This window comes from Manacus vitellinus, unplaced genomic scaffold, assembly GCF_001715985.3.
Source record: "Manacus vitellinus isolate BGI_N305 unplaced genomic scaffold, ASM171598v3 scaffold_42_pilon, whole genome shotgun sequence".
Lineage (NCBI taxonomy): Eukaryota > Metazoa > Chordata > Aves > Passeriformes > Pipridae > Manacus > Manacus vitellinus.
Genome location: NW_021940553.1, coordinates 6803709 through 6824700, shown reverse-complemented (window position 1 = coordinate 6824700; position 20992 = coordinate 6803709). Strand labels below are relative to the sequence as shown.

General features: G+C 38.1%; 1 protein-coding gene across 4 annotated transcripts in view; it reads left to right on the top strand.

Annotated features, from left to right (window-relative positions):
* Positions 1 to 20992, top strand: part of KIAA1328 (KIAA1328 ortholog) — a 172174-nt gene that overhangs the window by 8707 nt on the left and 142475 nt on the right. For 2 of the 4 annotated variants that reach the window (XM_029962160.1, XM_029962159.1), the window contains exons 3-4: positions 1305 to 1399; positions 9943 to 10058. In XM_029962160.1, coding sequence (XP_029818020.1) covers positions 1305 to 1399; positions 9943 to 10058 — 211 coding nt within the window. Of the gene's footprint in view, positions 1 to 744; positions 905 to 1304; positions 1400 to 9942; positions 10059 to 20992 lie in introns of those variants that run through there. The other 2 variants (XM_018078819.1, XM_018078820.1) reach the window with 2 other exon arrangements.

The window sequence follows — 20992 nt, the reverse complement described above, 5'->3', positions numbered from 1 at the left end:
TATTAAATGCTGTTCGTAGTATTTGTTTTAATGCCACCCGATAAGATAGTTACTTTGTATCCTTTTTTTAGTTTTTAATTCCTCTTGCTAAGTTTATTACTATTATTATTATTCTCACCGTAATAAAAGATATTTTGTGTGCTTGAGTATTTTTTGGCACTTGTCTTTATTCCGGACATGTATCCGAACGTACTGCTACAGAGAGTGAAAGGGGTCACTTCCTCTGGGGCTGTGTAGATCAGCTGCTGTTCCTGCTAATGAGAGGGGAGAAGCCCAGTGTTAGCTGTGCAGGCTTTTTGTGCTCTATTGTGTTAACTTGGCCAAACTGCGGGGCGTTCGGCTGCATTCTTTTATCTCAAGTTGAGCTGGGGAGGTTTGTAATATTTGTAGGTTTGTAAAAGTCTGAACTGAAATAAATCAGATTGAGTGGAGATACTGAAACTTGTCAAAACCTTGGGCAGAATAGCGTAGCCCTTATTGCCGCGTTCATCTTGGGATTCGCATCTCGTGCCTTCCACGAGCACTGCAGAACCGCGTCCCCCCATCACAGAAATTTTTGATAAATAAAACCAATTTAGAACCTTTTCCTGCTCGGAAGCACCCCGAGGTAGGGAATGTGTTGCAGTGCAGGGCAGCAGTGCAGGCCCTCTGGTGGGCACTGGTAGCAAGAGCAGCGGTTCTGTGTGCGTTGAAGGAGTGCATTAAAGGCCCGAAGTGCTGGGGGCTGTTACAGGCCTGTTTTGACGGGTATTAACTGCGGTGGAAGCAAATAAACCATTAAGACCAAACAGTAGCGATGTGTGAAAGGGTCTGGACTTTCCTGTGTATTAGAAAAATGAAATAAGGACTTACTGTCTACTAACAATACTTTGCTGTTTCGTATGCTTTGGTCATAAACTCTGAGGCAGGATATATTTTTCTTACTTTCTGCTTTCTGTGATAATAAAGTTTGGACTTGGATTTGGGTATGACTGCGCTGGATTTCCAAGTCATGAGAACCTACTTCCCTTTATCTACTGTGAATCAATGAATAGTGCACGTCTTAAAACTTTACCCAGCGTGTTTAGTATAGAAGCTAGCAGCTTGCGTTTGAATTAAAAGACTCTTAAAGTAATTCTCCACAATTTGGTAATTTGTTTTGCTGAAGTGTACTTACGTTTTTAAAAAATACGAATTTTATTTCCAGTTGGAATTGATCTGCCTTCAGCTTGTAATTATTAGGTCTTGAAATGCTTTTAATATCTTATGAAATATTTGTTTTCTTTTAAACGGTACTTTCTAAAATGTTACTTTAAATTTTTCAGGTCACTAATGAAGGAGGAATGAAGAGTGCTTCTTTAAAGGATTTGTGTCCTGAGGACAAGAGACGCATTGCAAACTTAATTAAAGAACTTGCCAGGTAAGAAGAAGCATCACCTGAAAATGCATTATGTTTAAAAGGAGTCATTCCTCTAATTAACATCAAGCAATGTAAAACTGCATTATGATACTGAATATTTGCATAAGGTAATTTTTCTTGCTGCAAGAGATATGAACAATGAAGCAGGCTGATTGGTTTTTCCTTACTTTGTGACCCCTAAATGTATATTTAAAACAAAAGCCAAAGTTTAGTGACCAGCAGTAGTTCATCCATATAAACCTAATCACAAGTCTAGGATTTTGTTTGTTGCATGTATCACGTGCTTTAAATGAAAACATGCTGCTTTTGGAAATGACAAACTTTGTTACTGTGAAGCTTTATAGTGCTTGATATTTGGCAGGGAGTAAGCTTTTGCAGGGGATGCCATGTTAAAGGTGGATTGCTGGTCTTAATAGCTGAAACATGTTGATCAATATTTTCCTGTGTAACTTTTACTTATCTAGCCAAACTTTTACTTTGATTAATTTCTTCAGGTGCTACATATCCTTTGAAAGGAGGGGCTCAAGTAGTGCAAATTTCTCAGCTTTAGCAAAAGCCTTTTTCGGTTTCGTTCTAGTGCTGGTTACATTCACAAAGGTAAAAGATGGGTTGAATTTGAGTGAGGACATTTTAGTCCTCCTCTCTGTCCCTAACAACTCGGAATATCTGGAAATCCACTTCTTACATGGTGGCTGTAAGAATGAGGAGGAGCACGTGGGCCTTTGTCAGTCTTTGGCACGACATCAGGGGGCGAAGTATCGTGAGATGCCCTCAGGTCCTTTGGGCTAAAAGTTAGTGTCCACATGTAGAATTTTTGAAGGCAAATTTTTTTTTTAACAGAATACAGGTTCTCTGATATTAATGAAATACTTTTTACCATAGATTTCACATGCCTGTGCAGTAATTGGCAAGCATTACTGTCCCTTTTCTTTTTATATAGGAAAATTTGGACAGAGAAATTAAGTTACTTGCTCAAGGTCATGCAATAACTCTCTGGTGCAGCTAGGAATATTTTCTCTCCGATTATTCTCATCTAGTGGACCATTTTACCTGCTAATGATTTGTACTAATATAGGATTTCTTGCCATACAGTATTTCAGTAATTTCTGAAGTTCTTCATGCTTGCAACTCTATTTTATCATATCTTGTGTTAGAAAATGTATAGTTAAGACTGTCATAAAGAGTAGATTGCTGAGAAGCCTGGTTCCAAATTGTCAGATGTTGGAGCTATTTGGACACTGTTGCCACTGTTGATATATAGAGTTATATTCTAATATTAAAAAAAGCCTTTTATTACATTGTTCTTCATAATACAGTGCTCTCTAGTGAATAGTAGTACACTAATTCATTTGAGCATGGGATTCTTCTTAAATCTCAGATGCTGTGATTTTTCCCTTAGGACAGCTTGATATTTCTGCCTGACATTTCTTTGAAGAAAAATAGAAGGTGCAGCAACATTAATTTTGAAAAGTAAAATTAGTGGAACACTATTATTTTATACTTAGTTCTCTTTTATTTTTAAACCTAATCATATTTTTATTGGATGTAATTAAAAGTCCTTTGCAGAGTAATAGGGAAGTTGAACTTTAATTCAGCTCACCTCGTCACTTTTTTAAAACTCTCCATAATTTTCATCCTTAGTTGTACCATGATGGAGTGCTCTTACATCCATTAGAACATTCTCTGCTATTTCAGAGAAGAAAAAGGACCAGCAGAAAGCCAAAAGTTTTCCAGGAAGACTGACCTGCAGTAAATACTTGGAATAATAAAGGTCTCACTTGACCAGGGCTATACCTCACTGTTCCTTATTTTGCTACAATTTATGAATGAAAAAGATGGTAGTTGAGACTAATTTGTGCAGGTTTGACGCAGGAAGGTGGACAGAAATAGATTGGTCAGTAAGTGGCTGCATGAAGGCTGTTGTAAAGTGGTAGAATTCTGTCTGTGTGGAAACCAGTTGCAAAATACGATGAACTCTTGGGGCTCGAATTTCAACCAGGTCTTGCTTGAGCAGTTCAGGCTAGTGGCCTTTTCCTGACTTCTGTGACTGCTCAAGGAGAGCTCATGTACTTCTCTTTCTCTTCCCAATTTTTACTTTTCTTCCTCCAACTCTTACTCCCATTGCACTTTTGAACACTGGGGAGGCGTGTGCCACTGCATTCACTGAAGTGTCACACTTTGTGTTGGTATGAGTAAATTCTAATGCCAGATGCATTAATATATCCTTTTCTTTGAAAAAAAAGTCAGTTACTTGGCTGTAATGCTCTGCTGCTGGGGATTCCAGTGTCTGACATCACGTTAGCTGTTAGGGACTTTATGAAATTGGATTTTGAGACAGGGTCAAAGGAAACGACTCAGCTGTATCCTTTCTAATCCTCCTTTCTAGGCTGAATAATCATAGTTTTTGATCTGTGCTGCCACCTGTAAATCTAGCAATTACCTCGCCTTTCTTTGAATGTATGCAGTCTGTCTTCCCTTTTAAGGTGAAATGAGAGAGACAAACTGCTTCCAAAGTTTAAAATACTCAAATGTTGCAAATTTGAACTTTTTTATTTATTGTGTCAGCAGATTCTTTTCAAACTCTGTTTACAGAGGAACTTCTGAGTAGAATGAGTCATGCCCATGAATGCCAAAATGCTTTGTGAATAAATTCTTGAGTGTGATCAGCCTTTATTTTCAAAAGCAACCAGCATGGCACCTTCGTGTTTTCAGTAAGGTGCTGCTGTCATGGTGGTGAAGGTGGCACAGTAAGAACAAATTTTTATCTCTGCCTATAAGCCAAGTCCTTTTAAAAAGGAGGAAGGAAGACTCTCTCTGAGCTTTTCTTACAGCAGGCTACTCCTGAAGCAGTCATCAGCTTATGTAATGAAATGAGCACTGACGTGGTGAAGACACTGAAAGTTCCTCACACTCGTTCTCTGTGCCAGTGTCAGGACACATCAGCCTCTCTGAGAAGGAGCAGTGCAGGGTCTGCTGGGACGTGACCAGTTGACTGCTGAACATTAAGGATTTGCTAAACACCACACTGAGAATGATTATGAAGTGTTCTAGAGTGAAATACTTCAAGTGTTATGCAGATTTTGAGAGCTCTCTCTGTCGTGGCCTTTGGCTGAATGGAGAGGATCTCAAATTTCTTTGCAGAGAGAGTGAATGTGTGTGTGCTTGCAAGCATTCCCTTCACTCCTAGCTGATACAGGCCACACCTGTAGCCATACTTCTGTGACTTTGGGGCTCCTAGTATGGCAGGTGTATCAAATGCTTCTTCCCTGCCTGCACAGTTCACCTACCTGTACAGCTCACATATGCAATTTGCTTTAGAGTGAGCAGAGGCCTTGACTAAGTGACAGAGAATGGCTCGTGAAAGTTTAATTTTTGTTTTTAGTGGTGAAAATTGGTAACTAGCTACTTTATATTCTTTCTTTCTTCAGATAAGATAAACATGGAGAAAGCTGGCTCCCTGTTGTCTTTGCAAATAAATCTTCTGAAGCAATTTAGGTAGAAAGGAATCGTAATGCCCTTACTCACCCGTGGGAGGGAGTGATTGCCCTTTCCAAATGAGATACAAGACAGTTCTTGCTATCCTGTTAGTGTCTTTCTGGCTGAGATCACTGGCATACCCAGAATGACTTGCAACTGGCAGCTACCAAACAGCCTTCAGACATGCATTTGACCCTTACTGAGAAGATGCTTCCTCCTTCCCAAGACCTTGGATTCCTAAACCCTTTGTAGGATGCTAGCAGTCTGGGATGCCAGACTTTTCTACTGCCATTGCTTTTATCTGGACTTTTTATCCTGATAAGATGAAATCGACCAACTAAAATTGAAATTTTCCAACAAAAGGTGAAAATGGGAATCAAAACAGAAGGTTAATTTGGTTACAGAACTGGAAACCATTACAAAGGAGGACAGTAAAACTATTGTAGCATATATCCGCTATTTAAGTGTTTTTCTTCCAGGATCTTTGAAGGACAACTTGCCTGTGGAAACCCATATTACAAATCTTCAGTGTTTGGCCTCTTGGGTTGCCTTCTCTCCTGGGTTCCACTACTTCATATTTAACCAAATTGTTACCTGGCTTTAACCTCAAGATCTTTTCTCTTTTCTTTTTTTTTTTTTTTTGTATGCTACTTTAGGAGCAATATTGTGCTTCAGTTCTCTTAATTGGTCAGGCAGTGAGACTGCAAATGAGATATCCCTAAGCTTGTCTGGCAAATGGCTTTGTGCTGATAGGAAAAGCATGCCCAGGATTATTGTATCACCAATCACACTTACCTTTTGTGCTTAAAAAGTCATTTGTAGCTATAAATTCATGCTGTGAGATCTAGTTTTGTATTTTGCAAGATGCATATCATAAAATTTATCCATTGTGCAGCAATTTCAATTAGGTTTTGGGACCGTATTTTTTTTGTTATTTTTTTTTTTAATTTGTACAAACTGCCCATGATACTGAAGTAAAATGTATCAGATTTGTGAACATTGTTCTTGGACAAAAAATACTGCCATTTTCTCTTCCTGGAGTGCTTATATTAAAAGTCACTTTATTACTCAGTTGTGCCAGAGGCAAAATCAACTCTGGCATGGAAAGCTCTGTTTTTGCCTTTCTAGAGTATGTCTTTCAGTCGGGATAGCTGGTTTCATTCCATGATATCCATGTGTGCTGGACTTTGCATGATGCCCTTATCTTGGTCCTTGCTTGATTTTTGACTCCTGTGATGGACTTGCCTGTTTCAGATGCCACTTTTTGCTTGAAATTTAAAAACTTGTAGTTTTCAAAAATGGTCACCAAAATGTTTTCATCTTTGCTAGCTAGTTGGCAGACAAATACCAGGTTACTGTTTCCTAAAATTTAAGTGTTCCCAAAGAGCATAGGACTGATCAGTGAAATTTCCAGTGTTTGTATCTCTGCTTTTTGTTTGTTTTGTTTGTTTGTCTTCTGTCTTAATTTGCTGAGCCACAGTTCTTAATGCATTTCATATTTCTCTTGGTAAAAGCTCTTTTTTTTTTTTTTGAACATTTTTAAAACTCTTCATTTTTAAAGATTGTAAGTGCCTTCAGTCAGGAAGAGTTCTTTTGAGTTCTGTCCCTAGTGTAGTGTTGATGTGAGTATTATCACGGCTCTTTCTTGTGCGTGTCAGTTTTTCATTAAACAAATAAAACTTGAAGTGCTGTTGACTTGTGCAGTGCTTCAGAAATTCCACCTGGAGAGCATCAATCCTGCTTACTCAGTGGAATGAGTCAGTGTCACCAGTAAACTTGTTGATCAATTCCTTCTTTAGATCAGACAGAAACACTGGTATCAGCAGTGGACTTGGTAGCACACCACAGTAATTGGAACTGGTGAACTAGGAATTAATTTTAACCCTCAGGCTGATGCCCTAGGAGGGTTTTTTGTCAATATATCTGTGTTATGAGTTTTTCTTTTTCTACAGAGGCTCCTGTAAAATGAAATTAAAATATTGATTTAAGTGCATCTAGAATTACATAAGCTTTGCATTTTACTATGAATTTATTATATTGAATTCATATAAGCTGTCAAATTTAAAACAAATCTTGAAACAAGATGGTGCATATCCTATGACACAAGGTGGGGTCAATGTGAATTGTGTGCAACAAAATGCTTCAGACACTAAATGGGAGGATCAGTTCTGCTGATTTGTCATCTTTGTCATCAGTCCTCTATTTGATCCTGGAAACAAAAACAATGGAGCTGAACACCTGCATGTTGCCCAGTGGAGCAGCTGTGCCCTTTGTAGTTGTGGTGCCTTCATTCTTTCACTGCTCTTTTCTGACCCAAGGAGGTGAATAGTGGGTGAAAATCCTTTTGAGGAGCCTTGTAATGTTTTTGTATGGCATCAGTGGAGTCCTTCCTCCTTCTGCTAGAAATCATCTGTTCTTTACTGCCAGAAGGCAAAGAAATAAGTATATAAAAAAATCTCACTGAGCTATTACTATGAAGTGACATAAATCCAGCATAATCTGATGACATTCTTGTATTCCTTTTCTCTAACTTCCTTTTGCCACCTCCTGTGAGTGACTGTCTTCTGTATCTTGCCTGCCCTTTATGGGCTGTCTTCTGCTTTGTGATACATAAACACATACTGCCACATTTCTCCTAAGATCACTTACTGTTCTCAGTCATTTACTGCATAAGATATGTGGCACAATATATTCATGTGTCTGGGAGTGTGACAACTTGCTGTGATCTGTGTTAAATACAAATACAGCACGTGAATGTGATGCACACCGATACAAGCAGCAAATCACAGAATCCAGAGATGAGTAAAACCTGCTAGGTTTAGTCTGATTTCTCTAGTGCCCTGTTCTTTCTCACCTTATTTTCTTATGTTTGAGTTTAGTGTTATTGGGTGCTAGCATAGCCCAGTGTTTCAGTTGTCCCGAACCTTTTTCTCATGTAGCATCACTCCTGCAGTTAGTAAGCAAGCTTCCTTCCTTACAGAGTGTCCTGGAGATGATACTTGTCCTCTCCTTTCCAATTCCCTGCCCTTCTCCTTTACTTCTTGTCTTTCATCCACATGGTCATAGCTGTCTTCATTGTGTTTGTCTAAATTATTTTCTTTTTTTTTCATTTTTGCATCTTTCACTGATAATGTGAAGGAAGGTCATATGTTCTGTAGTCACCTGATGGCTCTAGAACTCGTGGTTAGTTGCTAAAGCCTGGGTCTGCAGCCTGTGGCATGTGTGCTGTAGCTGTTACTGCATCAGGGGGCAAAGAAGTATGTGTGGTAGATATTTTTCAAAAGTTTGCCTGCTTAGCTAAGGAGCGTGTAGGTGTTGGTATTTATCCAGAGTTGATAAAGCTGGTTCCCTTTGCTGTTTTTTTTAATTCTGTGTGCACAACCCTCACAAGCATGTGAGTGGAGGGCCGGGGGCTTAGGAATGGGTTGAACTCATCACACCTTCCCAGGCCAGGACCAGTGTTGTAAATGAGACCATGGGCATATGAATAGTGGAATGTTTTTACACTTAATCCATGCACTTTTTTCCTGTAATTTAGAAACTTTCCGATTAATAGTTTGATCCAAGCTTTATAACCAACCCAATTTAAAGAATTTGATTGTATGTTATCTGTTGTTTGTCTCCATCTAGGTTTGTAGAGGAAAAGTGTGAGTTTCAGTTGTATTATTTCCAACTTCATGCAGTCCTCTCAAGCTGATATGGGAAGGGCTGTGGGTTAATCTTAGAGTTGAGGAATACTAGAGTTCACCCCAGGGGAGTGACCCAGTTGTGGTATTTATGGCTTTTCTTCTGGAAGATCAAAACAAACCTGTGTCCTCTTAAGGGAAACACCATGATGTCAAATGGATGTGTCAGTCCTTCCTTGGAGCTCTCTGTCAAGAATGGCAGTGAGTCTGATGGGATGAGTGAACGGCTTAGTCCAGGCATATATATATATATGTGTATATATATATACATGCATATATATATGTATATATATGTGTATATATATATATGTATATATATGTGTATATATATATATGTATATATATGTATATATATATGTATATTTCATATCTTTTTTTATCCTCTTTCTTCTTTCTATATGATTGTTCCACTTAAAGGAAGTTAAAGTTGAAGTTTTTTAAAAGTTATACTGCTTTGGTCTCCTGTCACCTGTGCTGTGGCAGCTGTTTCATCATCATAAAAGACTGAACTTTAAGAGCCTTCAGCAACAGAAATTGCCTAAGTGCAGAGCAATAATATTTATTAGTCTAAGCTCATTACTTAATATTTTTGTGGAGCTTTTATAGAACCATGATTTCTAAGCCATGTTTTTTAGCATAGTTACAGGGTGATCTGTGCATAATGATCTTCTTGCCTACGTGATACCAGAATAATTGTTTTTACAGCCTACTCTTGAGGTGCAGAATAAATGATCATTGTAAGCCTTTCTCACATTGTCATCTTTTAATCTTGATCCAGTTATTTACACTGAGCAGCAAGATACAGGGTGCCATGCCCCAGACAGAAAGGAAAATTTACTCCTACAGCTTGATATTTTAAAATCCCCTGAATAGGACAAACTGTTTTGTTTGGAGAAAGCTAACAAGAAAAATGATTCTTTCCTGGACTTATGTTTGACCAGTAAATGTGAAAGAAGGATTACTTTATAGATTAAGAAATAGAAAAGTTTTCCAATTTCCTTCCTATCTTGTCAGTTAAGCTCTCCCATTTGAGTTTTCTGTTTTCATGCCCTGGGCTTGTGAGGATCCCAGTGAGTCTTCATTATGGCTGCAGGGAATCAGGCTGCAAAAGCTAATTGTGGGTTCAGGTCCGTCCTTTGTTCTTCTGTACTGCCCATTAATGTGCATGTACTCTACTGAGATTGATGTCTTTGAAGAAATGACGTATTGCATAAAGTCATATGCATCCTCCCTTGTAATATAATAAAATAAACATTGTGAGGAACGAACCTGTTTAAGGGTGGAGAGGGTGTTATCCATTTACCTGCAAAGTGGTGAGGAATTGGAAGGCAGACACTGTGGTTATGGGCGTATATTTTATTTTTCTCAAATTCTTTTCAGGGTAAGTGAAGAAAAAGAGGTGACAGAAGAACGGCTGAAAGCTGAACAGGAATCATTTGAGAAGAAGATCAGACAGCTAGAGGAACAGAATGAACTTATCGTCAAGGAAAGGGAAGATATCCTTTAAAAATATGTGCAATGGCTCACTGAAATAAAAAGTGAACTACAGAGAAATAATTGTTCTAATTTATGGCATAGAATAAATCTGCATGTGCTGCCATTCAAAAGCAATCAGAGAGATGACTTGTCAGCATGTGACACTGGTTCATTTGAGCTTAAAACTGCAATCCAGCTGTTCCTATGATGTTGTTTTGCTATGAAATAGATATTTGTCAACTAAAAATGACAATAAGGAATTTATGCATTAAAATATGATTATAGATTATTTTTTTTTTACTTAATTCTGTTAGGTGGCTTTAATTTAGGTGTAAAACTTGCATGGTATTCCATTTCTCTCAGTGTCCAGAGAAAGACAATCTACACTGAAGGCATATAAACTACGTATATGTACTAGGGGATTTAGCCAATTTTGACTTGTTTTGATGTAGGGTTGGTTTGTTTGTTTATAAACAGCTGATTCTTTTTTCTTGCAGACTGTCACTTGCATTTTTTTGAGCTCCATATGCTTAGTCCCAATCTTGGAATATCACGTGCAAAGTCAGTATCATTGCAGGAACTGCAGTTTTCCTTTGGTGTGATGTTACAGACCTTTACAAAATTCTCTTCCTCATTTCTCTTCCAAATCTCTGCTGTCAATGCTTTGTTGTTTAATTTCTCAGAGATCTGATGGTTGACTATAGTGGGGTGTGGAAGAGACCGTGCTGCAACTACAACAACAGCAAATAGTGTGTGGTTCATCAGGAGCTGTATTTCCAATAGGCAAGATAATAATGCTTGCTGTTTTTAGGAAGCATGATGCAGCCTGTATACAGTACTGTTTTCAGTCCTCAGTTATGCCTTGTTCAAGATAAAAATGACAGAAGTTGAGGAGAAGGGCTGCTTGAGATGATGGAGGGCCTGGAGGAGCTATTTCCTGAGCAGAAGCTGAAGTGTGTCTGTATATGCTTTTGAATAGTGACTGGCCATGTAGAATTAGGTTGGAATGGTGGTGAGGTGAATAGGGGAGAGACAATGCTGAGGCAAAAATGGGCTATTCAAGGTATGAGCCAGTGTTGAAGCAGAAATAAACGGACATAAACAATACACAAACTTAAACGTGACATTGGAGGAAGGTTCTGGAAAGTTCAAGCAATCCTAGTTCACTCTTTATCCCTGGGAGGCTTAACAAAAAAAGGAGTTTCTTTTTGATGGAACTTGCTTGGCTTACAAAAGGCACTCAGTGATGTGTGGTCTCTGCCAGCAGGGGATTGCCCTTGGTGACCCAGAAGATCCCTTGTGTCACAGTGGCACTTAAATTGTTAGAAAGAGTTTTGCCTGTTTGTACCAAATAATATACACATCAACAAACTTAGCTGGCCAAGAACAGTTACTGGAAAATATTAAATCTGATGTATTCAAGAGCCATTAGTTGTGGCTACAACTCTTCTACATTAATTTCACTAAATCAGTGTTTTGTTGTGTATTACATCTTGTGTATCCAGTCAGCTCATGAGTGTGGGTGGGATGCATATTCCTGATTAATTTTTTAAAAATTTATCCACATAAAGCTTTCACTAATTTATGTAAGGTTTATTTGGCTACCGGGAAGTAGACATTTTTGCTTGTTTTTTTGTTTTGTGGGCTTTATTTCTTTCGTGTTTTTTTTTTTCCCTTTACTAGAAATAGATTGCGCAGGCTTGAATATTTTTCCAGAAGTCTGGTAGACATGGCAGGAGGTTAATGCATGCAATTTTACACTTCATAAAACTTTGTAAAACCTGGAAATATAAAACAAGGTTATAATTTAAAACAATATAATTTTAACTGCTGCAATACTTGCCTATCATACATGAATGATTCAAGATTTTCAACGTAACTCTGATCAGTTAATTTTTTAAAGCTGGTTGCAGAAGTAGTAGAAATGACTTGCTGAGTTTGAATACAGATTATGGCCATTTCAAGTGCAGCAACTTGAAATTCTTCAAGTTTTTCTGGATTGTGGAGTTCACTTGCAAATAAGATGTCAAGGATATAAAACCATAAGAAAATGTCTGCAAGCTATCCCAGTATTTAAAAATTATCCTGTGGTAATAAATTGGTTCTTCTGATAAAACTGCAGATATCCAGTGAAGTGTAATTCCAGCTTGGTAAAGGTTTAATTCATTTAGCATGGGCAGTTTGTTTTTTTTTTCTGGCAACATATATTTTGTTGATTTTCTTTTTTTTTTCTTATTGAGATTCTTGCAGATATTGTTTGGTGCTTGAAACTCCTACTTTGAAGCAAATCTGTCTTTGTTTTGCTGTCGTTGATTATTTTTTTCCCCCCAAGAAGCTGTGAGGACCCCTCTGTTAGAACTCATTGCTGATGAACTATTACAGAAGCTTTGGGAGTGGGGAAATGGGTGGTATGCAGTGAACTCACCGCAAAACTTTGAGTAACTTAGCAGTATTTGAAATCCAGTATCTGTCTGCAGCCTAAGCTCACATTTGCTTTGGAATTGGTCAGTGTCATCTGGGTAGGGAACAGCAGCTAAAATTTCATGCAAATTTAAAAGTCAGTTCTATCCTTCCATTGCAGTTGACACTTTAAAAAATTGAGTAGTTATTACCGGGGCATTCCACTAGTGGGGGACAACCCTGATGAGCACTCTGTGAACCACAAATAGGCCAGCCTACTCTTAGCATTGCCAAGTACTTACTATCACAGAATTAAGGAAAATTAGGGATTTCAAGTAGTCGCCCGGTCTACAACTTTTTCCTGAAGCAGTTTTGTTAGACCTGTCATATTATAATTTGGACAAAAGTAGGTATTTTGGCTTGGTTTTTCTCAAGGCATTTAACACTTGAAACTGTCTTCTTTCAAAAGAAGCTTGATCTAAAGTGTTTCAAACAATTCCAAAACCAAAACAGGATCAAAACTTTTTTTTGCTTGTAATAAACTCCTGTAAGCCTTTTTTTCTGGAAAGTTCTAGTGCTGTTGTTCTTAGGAGATGTGATGCCTAGTGGTGTTAATGTGCGTGTGCTGTGATGACATCTCTTGCTGTTATTAAAATTTGCCCAGTTAAACTGAACTGGAAGATCCAAAAACAGGTACCCCTGTTCTTTTGATGCCCTCCACAATGAAAGCATCTTACAGCTGTGAAGATGAGAAAGTGGTGGGAAAAAATGGTTTTCTGAAAGCGAAGATTAAGTAAGAGGTGGAGGGAAAAATGTGAGAGTGTGTATTGGGAAAGTGAGATCTAGAACCTGGCTGTAAAGAAAGACTTGGAAAAGGAGGTTAGGCTGGACATGGCTGATGTGAAAGCAGTAAAAGCCTGTGAGTGATGAGTTCAGAAGTGTTTGGGATAAGCAGTCAGGGTTAAGGAAGAGCCAGGATGATGGCAGTTGGCCTAGGATCAAGCAGATGATTGTGAGACAGCTGCTGGAGGCAGGGATGTGTCTGTTCTGTGTATTCCAGTACTCTCCAAACTTTGAAGCAGAATTTGGGGTGAAGCTCATGTGAGAAGGGTGTTACCTCCCTCTGTGTCTTCCTCAACATCCGCTCTTGGTATTTGTCTTCTGGATACACACTGGGTGACTAAACTGCTTCTAGTGGCCATCTAAATTCTGGCATTGATTTTGGAGTGTGTGACTTGCAACTTCCTTTTTCTTATTTGTTTCATTTGCATTTTCACAATAAGGGATGAGGAGTGTGCAGCACACTTAGACAACTTGTGCTGCCTGTTTTTCCAGCTCTGCTAGGAGCTGTTAATAGAAAAACTGCTGGCTTTCCTTCCCCCCCAACATATTTTCATGCACCTATTATTAATTGAGGTCCTAAATATGATTTAATTTAACAATCAGGAAAATATCTTTTGTAAGATGCCCCAGTACTGTCATGATAGGTGTCTTAGAAAAAAAAGTATAATAATGAGATTATTAAAAAACAAATACTACTGTTATTTTAGAGCCCAAAGAAATAAGGTTGTGGTCTTTAGCTTTTCTTATTATCACCATTGGGGATTTTTTTCATGTAAACTTGATGATGTTGCATAAACGAAGAAGAAGAAACAATCTTAACATGTCTGTAAAGATTTATTCACTGGGTAAAGGAAACTTTAAAAAAAAATTTGAAAAATTGGTTGTTGAATTCTAAGCTCAGCTTAAATTATCATTATGTAGACAAAGGATAGGCAAGTAAAGAGAAGAAGAGATTCTGTTTATTACTAACTTCTTTTTGTAAATTTAAATTTATCAGTCCTACTAAACTGCTGGTTTTGTGTATATTTAGAATGTACCTGGGTTAGTTAAGCTTTTTGTTGGAATTATTTCTGACTGAACTCAGACTTACAGAATGGTTTGGGCTGGAAGGGCCTTTAAAGACCATCTAGATCCAACGCCCCTGGCCAGGGACACCTCCCAGTAGACCAGGTTGCTGATGACCAAGCCAAGTTCATATGACAAATCCCATGTGATTTACTTGGTTAGTCTTAAAATTGATCACAGACTCTGTTTACATATGTCCTTAATATTATAGAACTACTTAATTAGTTGATTTTGCATGCAGTTAATGTGAATATTAATTTAACTAAAACAGTTCATTTGCTGATATTGTTAGTGAGACATAGAATATTAATTTGCCAGAAGAATAATGAGCTTTATAAGCATTATCTAGAGACTTTAATAAAATGCTTTTAGTTTTGCCATAGTACTGTTCATTACATTAGTCTTGCACACATAAATTAGGATACTTACATATTTTCTCCTTTTCGTATCTTACTGTGTTAATGGAGAATTAGTAGTATTTTTCAGAAGAAAAATAACTGCTGGCTTTACTTAATGCAAAGAACAAAGTGATAGAAAAACAGGTATCAGAGTACAGAATTCACTTGCTTGTTCTGTCATACCTTTCCTCTGTAATGCTTAATTTGCTTTTCTGAAAACGCGCAGAGAAACACGCGCTTCTGCTTCCTTTCCTTTTTTTAATCTGACCCATCAGGTTGTCATCACAAGAAACAAAAAGAGTCTTGCACAAGGAGGCCTTGGCAATGTATTTTGTGCAATGTGTGGCCCCTGCTTGGCAGATGCCTGTGTGTGTGTCCCTCCCCATGGCAGCTGTTTGCAAGAGGACAGTTAGTCTGAAACTCAAAATGACAACACAGTGTCAGGGAGAACTGGGGTATGGAAATTAACAGTATAGTTAAGCATGCATGTATATGAAAGTGGGTCCCTGCCTTGTTGCTCACCCTCCCCACCCCTAACAGAAAATAAAGGACAAGAAGAAAATTTCTGTATGAAGACAAATTTTCTGTTTGCAGGAAACTTGTACATAGTGCTTTTGAAAGTCAAGCTATTTATTTAAGACTCAGTAACAGTTTGAGAGTTCGACTTTGGCTGAGTCTGTTCCTGATGTTATAGTTTCTGACAAGTTACGAACTGAGGGTTTGAAATGACCGTCATTATTTTTCTTTTATTTCTTAACTTGGCTCCCTTGGCTTATCAGTTTAATGTTTTTTCCTTTCTATTTTTCATATGTGAATGCATACTATATATCTTCTTGTGCATCATAATTTGTTTGAAGGTGTGTGAGGAGAATGAAAAAGTTAGTATTTTGTCCCTTTCTCCCATTTTATCCAACTGCTTCACTCTTTGAAGGTGTTTTCCTTACTGTTATTTCAGGTATCTTACTAGTAAATGTTTCTAAGCAACCCTTGAGGTCTATTGAAAAAAAGCTGCACTTATTAAAAAGTCTCTAAATATTTATATACTATTCTGTAACTGCAGTATTGGCTAAATAATGTATGTATTTACGAACTTAAATGTAGAAAAATCCGTCAAGGACTATTGGGTAAATAAGATATTTTGAATTTTTCATTAACTTTTAAACTAAAACAAGGTGAAACGTTGTAATGTTGAGTGTTCAAATGGATCAATGGCTGCAGATGCATTTGAAACTGAGCTTTCTATGTTTAATCCTAGCTAGTGCCTTAGAGCACAAACTGGCTACGTTGTCCATGTTGTGAAAATACCCAGAATCAACAGGCAGCATCTAAACAGTCAGCAACAGCCTCTGTAGAATGTGAGCTAGGCAGGCTTTTTGCCCTAAACCTTTGCACTTAAGTGGTGTGGGATTGTCTGTGAGATGGTACTGTCAATACAGAAATACAGCTGTGGGGTGAGGGAAGCAGACTTGGTCTGTGTTTTGTACCAGGTGTGGAATGGTTCAGTGTGTGGCTGACACAGGAGAAGACTTTCCCACCTGGCAGCTCTGGGACAGAATTTTGGAGGCCCCCTGCGGTGAGTGTTGAGGGTTAGTGGCATTCTTGCATCTCCTCACTTTCATGACATTTTTGTACTGTGGTGATCTGTTCCTGGTACTAAAGACTTGCTGTCTGACTGAATAAGAGCTAGAGTTCTGCTCTGCCAGGTTGTTGATAACCACTGGTCGCCAAATGCTTCACAGACAGCCTGTCTCCTAGCTCTGGGTTTCTTAAGCACAGACATGATATTATCTATGTTAACTATCTGGTGTGGGTCTCAGAACAGGATATTTTGATGGGCTGCCCCTGTCTAAACTGAACAGGAGAGACCTGTCATTAGAAATGCTCCTTCAGCCGTGGTGATCTCATGTATCAACATCAGGTACCATAAGAAAAAAACACTGAAGTAATTCAGATCAAAAAAATATTTCTCTATAGAAGTCAGGCTGGGCAGTTTAAGTGTCTCAGGTGAAAGACAGATATTCCTTTTTTTTTTTTTCTCAGCCACTGACCAGGCTACTTAACTTGACTGAATTTGACCCCTGGTTTTGTGGCTACTGCTGAAACATTTGGCTTTAGGCATGTGAGCTTTCAAAGTGATGTTTGAGTAAAGTTTTCCTTTATGACATTTAGCTCATTTGGAAACAAAGACTGAGATCTTTTAAAAGGAGGCACAAATGCGAAAATGAGATCATTAATTGTTGAAGCTGGTACTGTAACAAATTGACTAGAAATGTGGATTCAGAGAAATTGATGTACTTTATCCTTCCAAACTAAATGAATTCTCCATCTGCTTCAGCTTCTCAACTATAATGAGGACGTTGGACTGACTCTACTATTGGTTTCTCTGTCTTCCTGAACTATTTTGGAAAGTTTAAACATTTCTTGCATGATTAAATACACTTTCAATAAATCAATCTCATAGTAATTGTTGTTCAGGAGAGTTCATTATTCAGTTCAGTCTTTTAAATTACTGTTCTTCTTTAAAGGATTCTTCTTACGTAATGGCTTCTGCTAAATCCATTTGCCATGCTCTGGCTTGTAATTACTTTAGATTTGAAGAATAAAATGAATGGCTTTATTATTAATCAGTAGCAAATTTGTCTTACTGTTTTTAGAGTGGCCTTCGCTCATGAAATAGTTTTAATGGTCTGGATAGCAAAACACTTCATACCTCTCTTTCAACAGAGATTTAGTGAAAGCAATCAGATAGTTTTGTGGGTTTTTTTTCCTTCCACCACTCCCCCATCAAGCATTTTGTCACAATGACTGTCATCACATGTTTGCTGTTGTAAGCTGCTGGCCCTCTGAAAGCCTAGTTTTGCTACCTGGTTTTAGATTGGAAATTTTTCAGGCCAGGGTAGCCTTTATTTTTGCCTCGTACTGTGGAGAGTGCATTGCACTTAAACACAGCATTAATTTAACATTGATTTAACATTGGCTATTACAGTGGACATTGGCCTGTGTGAACTTTGTTACTGTTCAAGCATGATGAAAACTTAAGCTATTTCTTACCTCCTTTCTATTGTTGTGGGATTTCATAGTTCTTATTGGCAGTGCCTTTGTAGTCAGAGTTGCAAGTCTGTGCTGTACCTCCCCAAAGCAAAATTCCATCTTGTTTGACAGCAGCTGAGGCTGGGCAGATAACTGTCCTGTGTGAATCTTCTCAATTTGGCATCAGTTCTTTGTCCACAGTCTCTTGTAAAGTTGTTCAAACCCATCCTTAATTTTAAGCTGCCAGTCAGTGCAAAGTAATATAAATACATTTTCAGCCTTGCTAAACTTCTTAGGATCTAGTGGATGTTACATTAATATCTCAATTTCAGAGATTACTTAGAAAGTGAAAGTGGGTTAGTTGTAGAGTTATAGGCATTCAGTAAATCTCAGCTTTTAATTTCTTTAGGAATTCACTGCTATAACAGCACTCTTGGTTTTGTTTCCTCTGTCAATTGTGATGTTTAACCAGGGCTAAGAATTTTGAGTAATGCTGAGGAATTGGAGAGAACATCCAAAGAGAAATGAATAGCATCCTTGAAGTCCTAATTCCATGGCTCTCTATGAGGTTATTAAAAGTATAAGTGTAAAACTGGATGGAATTTATCCAAATACAGGAACTTCATTGAAGACTTCAATGTATACCTTTTATCTTTAGTTGCATTGGCATTACACTCCTTGCTCTAGTTTCAGGAGTTGTGGTTTTTTCGTTCCACATTTACATTTTTCACTTCATATCCTCGTATGTATATGTTTATTTAAGTACCTTTTTTAATTGTGGAAGTGGTAAGCTTTTTCTGATGGCAGCGTGGTCACTTTCATTGCGTAAGTGTCAAGAGATTTACATAAAGGTCAGCCCCTTCTTGGGGCAAAAAATACCCCAGGGTTTATAGCACAGGGAGTACAGTTGTAGTAATAAGGATTATGTTGCTGATAAGTTCCCCTCAAGGCCCCATGATGGTAATACCCCTATATTTTGTCTTTAAAGAAAACTGCTGAGAGGCAATAATTTTTTTTGTATGTGTCCCATTTTCATTAATGCATGGTAATTGATGGAGTTGCAGTGACTTGTAACAGTAATGAGTTCTAAACATAAGAATGCACTCCTTTCTAATAAGTGAGCACTGCTGGGGTTTAAAAGCGTACTAAATCAGTTGCTTTAGTATGAATTTATTAGTTTTTTTCAGCATTAGCTTTAATAGTAGTTATTTACATAAGCGTACATCCCATTAACCGCCATCAGGGCTGGAAAACATGCTGAACTGTTCATATTTTCATATAATTATTGAACATAATGGTTTCATTTGCATTTCTAAACAGTGATGTTTCTGTCAGGCTTGGAAATAGTGTCTTTACGCAGTCCCTATTTCACATCCACTTATTTGACATCGTTAAATTTTATGCTAATGTGCTTCCCTAGAATGTCATCAGTAGGACAGATGCTTGCACTTTAATATACAAATCAGTGATGCTTTTCCCTCCCCCCTCCCCTGAACTGCAAAAGAAATAAAAAAGCATATCTGCACTTTTTAGATATAGTTTGTTTCATTCTACAGAATCTGTGAGAACTGAAACTTAGGTTTCAGCCCTACCAGTCACTTCCAAATGCTGTAGTAACAGAGACCTTTGTTACGAGCAGTGGGGGAGGAAAAGTCTTCTAAAGTTCAAGGCAATGATGTGTTAAAATAAAGATTGTAGCTTTGAGCTTGCCTCCTGTGTAAGACCTGGAGCTTCATAGAGCAAGTTGCCTATTCAGGCAGTGGCTTGGCTTTGCTGGCAGCAGAGCATCGCTGTGGAGAAGGTTCAGTGAGGGAGCAGTTTCAGCTGCTACACTTCGTGCTTGTCAGAAGAAATGCATGTGGAATTCTACATTGTCAGGTTTTTAGTTTTGCATTTAAGATTTTTTTTTTTTAATTTTGCAGAGGTGCACGAGACCACACTTAACTAAGTGGTGATGGTGGTGGTTGTATGAACGGTGTTGTCCTGTTTCTTTCTAGAAATGTCAGAGCTTTGATACTTGTACTGAAGTTAACACCGAAAGTTAACGCAAAAACCTAAGCAACATTGCCAGTAATTGTACTTCTGAAAGTGGAAGTGGTGGAATAAAAGTAAACAAGTATAATCAGCACCACCACCGAAACCACACTGCTTTTCTTCCATTTAAAAATGAGATTAGTGTGTTGCATCTTGTTCCGTGTGAACTTTATCTTGGGATGACTTGCTTACCATTGCAAGTTGGGTGCTCAGGGTGGAGCAGGTGAGTTGCAACCTGCAGTATGCAGTTGGGGTCACAGGAAGAAGTAACTATAGAGATGGATACGTGGTGTGTTGCTTACCAGCCAGACATGACGCATGTGAATGAGTGTGGAAAGCCAGAGAATGTCCAGCTCGGTTCTTTGTTTTTCCTAACTTACCATATGTGTCATTGGGCAACTCTGCTGTCTTCTCTCCTAGTTGCCTATTTAAAAATTTGTCGTACTGCTTGCTGGCCTTTGTGTGACGTGAAAGGTTAAATGTGTTCATGTTGCTCAGTTATGGCATTTCATGGACACGCTCTGAAAATCTTAAATAAAACCAAAAATGTTAGGGTCAAGCAGGAGACTGGGAGAAGTATGTCACACGGATTTGTTGTTTTCATTGTTTTAAACATAAAAATAGATGTTAAAAAGCATCTCTCTTGGTTGTGTCATAGAAGAAGGTTTGAAGGAGGCACCCAGATGGAAAAGGGTACTTGGACTGAAATGAAAAGGCATATTTTATGCATAAAGGGACAAGTGAGCAAACTGTAGATATACTCTGATGGGTTCTGGGCTTGTGGTGTCTTTAATTATAGATGATTAACAATTTGCTGGTTGCTTTGCAGACAAGTATAGAGACAAAAATCCCTGCTGGGAAATGCTTGCAGTCTAAGACCTCATTCTGGTGGTGAGTGTAGAGCTGTATTTTAAGCAATGAGAAGCAGCAATATTAAAACAAAACCAAAAAATTTGCTTTCATTATCTAGAAGAGAACCATTGAATTTTTGAAGTATTCAGTTCTGAGCTTGCAGTAGTGCATGTAACCACTTTATAGCAAACAATCTGGAGCAAGGTGCCTTTTGGTACACCTTTTACTCAGGATTAAAATAGGACACACCCATGTGGAGTAGCAGTTGGTGAGATGTGCTAATTTCATCTGTGAAGTACTGGGAAATTTAAAGAGAGCGCCTCTGGCATGCA